The following is an 8,691-nucleotide window of genomic DNA, read 5'->3' as shown; positions in this document are numbered from 1 at the left end:
ATATATACACAAACAAATTTTAAACACACACCTACACAATTTTTTCAAGTAATTTTCATGTATTGCATTTACAAAAGCAAAAGTTGAACCCCAATATTACCTAAAAACTAAGCGTTGAAATAAATTCTAATGGCCAAAAATGAAAAGCAAACAAAAAGGTAACGAGTCGAGAAATAATAATAACATGCCAATCGACAACGGACACCTTTGCTCGTCTAACTCGATGGTTGGCTATTTTTCTAAGGTTTTAAGCCCAGAGCGGCAGCTAAATGAACGATCGGACGATGACCGGACGCGGACGCGGACCGCCCGGAGGGTCGTGCGTCTAATTAATGGTTTGCGTTTGTATTTTTTTTTTCCAACTGTGAAAGATGGACATATTTACATACGCAGAATTGTTAAAACATATTTTAACAAAGAAAGGCGCGTGAAAATCTGAACATTTGAGGCAGAACATATAGATAGTAGGCATAGGATGTAGATACATTTAGTTGGAAAATATTGCAGGGCTGGTTCTAGGCAGGAAAAGATGGTACAAAATTTATCAGGTGACGTTTAAATGAAAATGGTTTACAACAACATACAAATGAATAAATAAAACAAGAAATATTTCGAAAAAAGGCTGTGCGCAAGAATAATATATAAAAACATATATAAAACAAATATTTATAGGAGGGAAAGAGCAACAGCTCTTGGAAAGGAAAAACAAAAACAAAAAACAACTACAATAAAACTATTGACAATTGTTTTGCTCTGTCGATTATTAATTACTGTGGCGGTCGCATAATTTCAATTCTTAGGTTCTTCGTTTCCATATTTGACCATTTATCCATCAGTTTGGAAACATGTATTTAGAGACTTTTACATTCCATACATAAATTCTTTTTTGTGAAAACAAATTGCAATTCCAATTAAATCTGGATCGAAAGAGTTCTGCTTTACGTCCGTAATACGAAAATTATTTTCACGGTTGGGAACTGGTCTATATAGTCACTTCCTCAATTCGGTTTCAGCGAAATTCTTCGGTCCAATAATATAATTGTATAAGGAATTTCATTTCTTATGTATGAAACTAAAATTTGTAGCTTTATATGAATTCGATGAACCCAAACGTTCTGTTGAGTTCATGCCCAATTAAATGATATGATCCGCTAATGTTGTCAGATAATGGCATGAAATTGACGGACTATTCCAATTAGAGGACTTTTAGTTGAAATCGACCGCAATTTAAACATTCAACTAAGTAATGCGCTTTCTCTGTAACGATAGAAAGAGAATGTGTTTGATTACAACTCTTTTGACATTTGAAAAGGTTATAAAGTTTTAAGTAAATAAATAAAAATATTACGCCCAGTTTTGTTTGTAAAAACATCAAAAATTCTTTATTTTGAAATTAAAGGCAGAAGCGTTTGATCGCAGGCAGCTAAGCGGATTAAGTTCCTTCTTTTCGACTAACCCAAGTATATGAAGAAAAGAAATGTTGTTTTAGCGAATAAACCTAAGGTTAGGCATACATACAAAAAAAAACAAAGCACAAGCTACACTCGGAACATGAATATAAATTAATAATAATCAAATTAATTGTGACAGATATTTGCAGCTGACTAGTACAAAGTACAGTAACTAACGAAATAATAAAGCAATTTTCAATAATTTGAACCCTTAGTTAAATCTGCATATAAGGCAAGCATGGCCTATACATTTTAAGCTAATACAAGTTGAATGCCTCAGTCAGATTTAAATGAAATCTAAAATATTTTACAAATACCATATGTATGTGAAGCGCCCCAAAAAAAACAGAAACCAAAAACTTTTGAGTGTCGACCTTTTTGCAAGTTATTAATTAAATGATAAATGTTTGCTGATTATTGTAACATATTAAATGTTTTAACAAATGACAGAATCGATTAACTCTTTACAAGAACAGTGAATCGAAAAAGCTGCCACGCAGCGCATTTTTGTTGGGCCAGTCCCGATCCCAGCGCTATATTGGTGCTGGGATGAGACCGCGGCAATTGGATGTATGGTAAATTTTAAGTGAATACCTTTACGTATTGTACATCTGAGTGTTAATTTTTTTCATGAATGTTCAGCACAAAACCACAAATTTTGAAATAGGAAAACGGGTGCAATAGTGCCAATGGGTAAGGATTGAAGATTTGTAACAAGTTGTACCTTTATTAAAGTCCAAAATGTTATGGAAAAAGGGTAACAAAACCAAATTAAACACCCGAATCGATAAGATTAAATCGAGATAAACGATAAACGATTTCCCCCAACTAGTTGTGTTTTGCACATTTTGTAAACTTTACAACACAAGCAAACGCAAAGATTGCTAAAGAATGCAGTATTAAAACTAACAATATACAACTACCTAATAAAACCGTTTATAAAACCCGCATAAAGATTGCTGTTTCAGTTGGTAAACAGTATTTATTGGGCGTGGAATTTGTTAAGCACACGCTGCAAAATTTCAACTACATACAATACAAGTACATTTAAAATTAGCATATGCAAACGATGAAGCAGATATGCAGTCAAAACATGAAAATGCCTACTCATAACAACAAGGTGAGTATGGAGGAGCGTATACGTTCTGATAACAACGTAATGAGATACTTTAAGCTTAAACGCTAGTTACTAATACGCAGACAAAAACAGCGAGGGAACATCTAACACTCCATTAAATGCTAATTGACTTTCAACACACGAGCAGCTCCGCATTATTGTCCTCAGTTTGCGCTCCAAATCTTTTTTACAGCCCCTTGTTAAAGTAAACACGCTTAGGCACGTTGCCAGACGTATTCCTTTCCAGTTCTGTATAGAGCTCTGGCTCGATGATACGCATGGTCGATGTTTTAAGCGAGCATTCTTGTGGAAACAGGGCACAAGCCGTGGGTACCATAAAGGAGAGGCTGTGAAAAGGAGACAGTTACATTAGATATATTATTTTATAACTTTTCCCATCACATCTATGTTTAGTATGTTTTAATATTTCTTTTCGGTTCAATCCAAAATAAATTATTAATTTTTGAATGGCGTATATAAATAACGGACGCAAACAAATTACTGACAACGGCTTCTTAAAAATCTCGAACACAACTAGGAACTAAGAGAATGTTCAATTTGTTTAGTAAAGGAATGAACTGGGCATTCCTATATTGCCGTTTATTTGTGTGGAAATTAAATTGTGCAAGGCTGGTTTGATTGCAGCGAATGGTTTTCACGTAGATTCCACCTTAGGTAAAGCTGTAGTATAAACTCCCGAATTAACTGTTAACTATTTAGCTAAAGGTTATCCTATTGATACTTTACTGAACTGATACATACTATACGTAGACGACTTATCCAATATACAATGCTTACTGCATTTGAATTCTCATAAGATGTAACGATACTTACAAGCAGCCCACGATCAGTGTCTGGAATGGCGCATTTATCCACTTGATGCGCTGATAGCTAGGGAATTTTTCAAGACGCTCCATAATCAGTGGAAGCACCAACATGCCAGGCGCAGCCATTGTAATACGCGAGATGACCACCTCGCTGATGCCCTTGACTGCAGCGAGACGACTGTGGCCCACTATCTCACCGTCTGAGTTTTTCACCTCGATGCCCTGTATAATCTCGTTCTGACGCATCAATGGAATGTTGACGCAGTTCGCGGCAGCAACAGCGGCAAAGGGTACGAAACGCTGGAACAGCGGACTAGCCTTTCGCGACCAGTAATTCTTTAAGCCGATGCCGGCAACCAACGCCGACGTTGTGGCAGACACATAGGCGAAGCCCAGCTGAGTGACGCTTGTGGGCGAATTGGCATTGCGATTCGTGTAGTTGACTATCTGTAATTATGTCATTAATATATGTATAATACTCCATACAAGTGACATTTGTGTTTATATGCTGTATATGCAAAATGGAATTACCCCCCAGTGATAGGAGCATTATTTCTGTGCTTATACCTTCTAGGTCGTTTGAATTGGTCAACTTCCTCATTTAAAATGTGACCTTTGACTAAAATTGTTTATAATATTGCATACACACCGCATTAAAAGATTGATTCAGAAACTGCCAGAGCATCACTGCCGGAACGGTGCGGTAGAAGGCCAGCATGCCGCCGGTAATGAGCATTCCGCCAGGCACCTAGAACAAAGGAGCATTACATCAATTCGGCGACTTATTTTGGCAAGCAATTGTTGACGTCAGTAGCGCAATGAGTGTGACAAACGTGTGGGCTATTTTTACAAAGCCCAACCAAAGCCAAAACACGCGATCTACGCGCATCATTATGTCAGGGCGACTGTTGAGGAACCTACCTGAAAGCTCATGCGACCGCAAAAGTTTTGCAGTTCGCCAGAGTCGGGATGAAAGGCAGAGCTGTAGAGCTTCATGTTGTACTGCACTTCCTTGGGATTCAGATCATTGGGCTGCTCGCCTGCTCGATATCTCTGTACCATTTCCTTAGCCTGCAGCAGCCGCTCGCTGGGCAGCAGTACCGTTCGTGGATCTGTCATCCAGGCATAGTACTTGAATCGACCCACAAAGGTGGTGATATCGAACAATGGTTTGTCCACATTGATGGGCTCTACTGTGGAGTCGGAGCTCGGAATATAAAGATGTTATGGATAAAAAGGAAAGATCTGAAACTTACCTGCATTATCCGGCATTTTAACTTCCTGCCTTAGCCCGCACTGAACTTTAGTCTGTAATTCTTACGTAATCTTTTACTTATAACGTTGCCTTCTCCCGCTTGCTCGAAGTGTTTTTCTTTGTGCCTGTGTTAATTGCGCTCTTATTGTACGCGTTCTATCAAAATCCACTAGAGTACACACAAGTACGACCGATAACTTGTGCACAGGTGTGCCGTTTCGGCCGTTGTCTGTCTGCGCTGGCAGCGATTTTCACTTTTCTGTTAGCTTTTTGCAGTTCAATAGCAAAATTGTTGGCATTACTCCAAAAACATGAAAAGAATTTTTGTTTTACTCACCAGCGCTTATTGGAGAGGGGGGGTTGTTGGTCGGTCAGCCAACTAATTTGATTTGCAAACTTTAGTCCTAACCGTGTTTGTGCACACCTAGAGTCGATAAATCAAATGAGCAAGCCTCGAATCAAGTATGCATATTCAACGAGCCATTTCCTATATAACAGGAGCAATCCAGAGTCCCTATACCGGTGGCCGTTTTTTGTTTACGGCTGCGCGAGCAAAAAGAGTGGCGCATTGAAATTGGCAATTGTCACAAGACTGCCAGCTTGTTGGAAAATGATGAATGATGCACCGTTCACAATAGCGCGTCAGCTGTTTTACCTGGTTGCCATTCACAATGCGTCTTTAAAATGTTTTTTGTTGTTGTCGTCGCTACTGCTTCATTTTGATCGCATTTTCGTCTTATTTACCAAATTTGCATTAATTAGCAAAGCGCGGCGCAATCGATATTGCAACATATTTCTGATGCTCACGACAGCTGCAAAGACAACGGCAACAAGAAAATGAGGCCAAATTCTGAACGCAGTCGCAAAAGAAGCAGATAATAATAGCAAGTGACGTTGCTGCTGGTTGAGGTAGCGGCGGTCAGTCGGGGGAGTGTGTTCGGTGTTCGCCAAAAGCTAAACCGGATAATCTAGCAGCCACGCCAACAAAATACGCTCACAGGATCTCGTGCGGTTCATTGCACTCGAGATGAAGCTGTGTTGGCTGGTATTGCAGCTTTTGGCGTTGCTAAGCTGTTCCGCCTTGTGCGCCAATATCTTGGCCGTCCTTCCAAGCGTCTGGAAATCGCATTACCTGTTTGGCCGACGCCTAATGCAGCAATTGGTAGAAGGCCCGCAAAATCACTCTGTAACCATTATAAGTCCGCATGCCGCCGAGAGTGGTGTAGACGAAGAACTAGCCAACATACGCGAAATCCGTATCGAGGGCCTCATGGTGAATTGGCTGGATATGGGCATGAGCTTCGAGGCAGAAGAAATGCGCGCCCAGAGCGTCATGGAGCGATTTACGCGTCTCATATACGCTGGCACGACAAATGTGGACCTGTTGCTGTCGGACGCCCAGGTGCGTAAGTTATTAACAAGCGGAGAGCGTTTCGATCTGCTCGTTGTCGACTTGTTTTTAAGTGATGCGCTGCTTGGGTGAGCAACTTATAGCATTTATTTAGGGTTATCCTTTACCATAATGTTTGTTACGTTGCAGTTTGGCCTTTTATTATGGCATACCCACCGTTGCGATAAGTCCCACCGGCGCCAACTCTTGGCTCAACAATATGTTTGGAAATCCACAAGCATCTTCCTTGGATCCAAGCAATTTTCTGCCCTTTACGGAGCGCATGACTACGAGTCAACGCCTTGTGAACACGTTAATGAGTATGTTTGAACGTCTAACTTACAAGTAAGTAATCTAGAATCCGGCACACCTTCTACCCTTAACGTTTGCGTATGTTTGCAGCTTTTTTCACATGATTTCGCAGCAATCGGTCTACTCCAAGCATTTTGAGCACTTAGTGTCGCAGTCATCGGATGCACGCCCTTTGCCGCACTATCGCGATTTGGCCAAGAATCTCAGCTTGGCGCTAATAAACTCACATGCTGTGTTGCACTACCCACGCGCCTATCTTCCCAATATGCTCGAAGTTGGCGGTCTGCATCTGATGACGCCGCAGAAGCTGCATTTGCCCAATGTAATTGGTAGAATAGCTTGCCAGAAGCAATGTCTCACGCTTTGCAATCATTATTATAGCACTTGAGAGAGTTCGTTGAGGCCGCTCCCAGTGGTGTCATCTACGTTAGTCTGGGGGCCGATGTGCGTATCGATGAACTGCCCCATGAGAAGATAGCCGTACTTCTGGATGCGTTTTCCCACCTAAAGGAGTTCCACTTTTTGCTGAAATGGGAGTCAGATGAGTTTTTTGATCAGCTGCCGGAAAATGTCATGATAAACAGCTGGTGGCCTCAGGCAGCCATTTTAGGTAAGTATTGCTTCTCAACATTTTTCAATGAAATAGGTTTTAAATAAGTGGCGATTCAATTCACTTAATCCCTTGCACTTTCCCACAGCGCATCCGCAAGTCAAAGTGTTCATCAGCTCGTGCGGTGTGCTCAGCACTTTGGAGTCCATTGTGGGGAACACACCCTTACTTGCCATACCCATACTGGCCGAGCAGGAGGTCCTGGCCAAACGTTTGCAGCTTCAGGGAGCCAGCCTGACCCTCAATTACGATGCACTGTCTTATGACGCAATTGTCCAAGGCATACGTCAGCTCACGCTGAACGACAGCTATGTGCAAAGGTTGAAAGAGCTCCATCGGCGCTTGCGCACAGGCACGGGCGATTTGGACACCCTTTCTAGAGCGTTACAACAAATTGAACTTGTGCTGCAGTCCAACGGCGCTGACTATCTTAAGTCGCACGCCAACACGCTCAACTTTTGGCGAGCCGAGGGTCTCGATGTGATTGCCATCATTGCACTGGGTGTTTTCGGTATACTCACTGTACCCTTCGTGGCCGTTTGGTGCATTTTGCGCAGGTCCTACTACAGCGAGGCGGCTCAAGAGCAGAATCAGCAGCTGCCGTATCGCACGACTTTGAAGGCTGTTGGGCGCATGCAGAGCTTTGGCGACCAAGCCTGTGCTGCCAACGAGGAGCCACTGCGTCGTACTCGATCGGCCCAATCCCTTTCTGCACGCTCCAGCTGCTCTAGCTATAGCTCTTCGACGCCCACAACTCCCTCGAGCACCTCGACAACACCTTTGGATTTGACGCCACCACCGCCGTCTGGATCTGCAACTACGCCACTGGTTGTGGAGCATATGCCGCCCCTGCATCTGTATGTCAGTAATCAGCCAGACTTTACTACTCAGGCATCACACAATGAGAACACGAAGCGGCAATTTTTATAGCCACATTTCGGTACGAAAGTGGCAACGATATATCTCTAGCGTACACAAACATACATATTTACATACTATATTTGTTTTATCTAGCGACTTAAGCCTGATTTTAAGTGTCTGTGTGTGTGTACTTTTTATCGTTTTTAGGTTTTTGTGATCGTTTATGTTTTTTATGAAAAAACTTGGCGTGCATACTATACATAAATATATAAAAGTAAAACAACTGACCCTCAATTACCCTCAGGGCCCCAGGACATACCTTAGTTCACGCTCAACGGCAGACAGACACATATGTGAATCGGAATATTGAAGGGAATCAAAAACGACTGAAAGGAATTGATGGCATTCAAATATTGAGGTACACTTTTAATTACAAGTTCGGGTCTAATTAGCCGCGTTACTGGCTACTGACTGCCGGCAACGACGGTGGCAATGGCGGCGGTGCTCTTTGATGTTCAGGGAGGCGTATGCACTTATTTAAGCCGAGTGCGTCACAAGTGTCTCTTAGGACGTGCAGATGCAGTGGATGCTGCCAGCGGCCTTGGGGTGGCGGGTGCTCCATTTGCAACAACGTGGCACCTGTTTGCATTCAGCAGTCGAGGCACGTAAGCAAACACACACATACAAATGTCCACAGGAGTGTATCCTGGCAAACAAATGCTTAAGCAAATGTCGAAAGAAAGGGCTCCCCAGGCGTACATACGTGTGTATGTATGTCAACAATTGTTGGCATTAGCTTTGGCGCTGTAAGCTTTCTCCCACTGCACTTTTTATACCTTGCCAAATGTTTAGATTTTCTGCTGTTGTT

General features: G+C 42.1%; 2 protein-coding genes across 3 annotated transcripts; one reads left to right on the top strand and one right to left on the bottom strand.

Annotated features, from left to right (window-relative positions):
• Positions 1 to 2,413: 2,413 nt before the first annotated feature.
• LOC115630984 (sideroflexin-2) lies at positions 2,414 to 5,224 on the bottom strand. Of its 2 annotated transcripts, none has more exons than XM_030527579.1 (6): positions 4,988 to 5,224; positions 4,652 to 4,916; positions 4,317 to 4,585; positions 4,045 to 4,143; positions 3,403 to 3,842; positions 2,414 to 2,915 (listed from the first exon to the last, which is right to left on the bottom strand). In XM_030527579.1, the coding sequence occupies exons 2-6, from the start codon at positions 4,665 to 4,667 to the stop codon at positions 2,756 to 2,758; spliced, it is 984 nt and encodes a 327-aa protein (XP_030383439.1). In that variant the 5' UTR covers positions 4,668 to 4,916; positions 4,988 to 5,224; the 3' UTR covers positions 2,414 to 2,755. The 2 variants fall into 2 exon arrangements, with proteins under 2 accessions (XP_030383439.1, XP_030383430.1); XM_030527570.1 differs by having other exon boundaries at positions 4,317 to 4,588; positions 4,988 to 5,220.
• A 117-nt stretch (positions 5,225 to 5,341) lies between these two features.
• Positions 5,342 to 8,055, top strand: LOC115630974 (UDP-glucuronosyltransferase). Its single transcript, XM_030527559.1, has 5 exons — positions 5,342 to 6,129; positions 6,191 to 6,385; positions 6,443 to 6,674; positions 6,734 to 6,962; positions 7,051 to 8,055. The coding sequence occupies exons 1-5, from the start codon at positions 5,678 to 5,680 to the stop codon at positions 7,890 to 7,892; spliced, it is 1,950 nt and encodes a 649-aa protein (XP_030383419.1). The 5' UTR covers positions 5,342 to 5,677; the 3' UTR covers positions 7,893 to 8,055.
• The last annotated feature ends 636 nt before the right edge of the window (positions 8,056 to 8,691 follow it).

This window comes from Scaptodrosophila lebanonensis, unplaced genomic scaffold, assembly GCF_003285725.1.
Source record: "Scaptodrosophila lebanonensis strain 11010-0011.00,11010-0021.00 unplaced genomic scaffold, SlebRS2 tig00000001-arrow-pilon, whole genome shotgun sequence".
NCBI lineage: Eukaryota > Metazoa > Arthropoda > Insecta > Diptera > Drosophilidae > Scaptodrosophila > Scaptodrosophila lebanonensis.
This window is presented reverse-complemented; position numbering and strand designations above follow the sequence as displayed.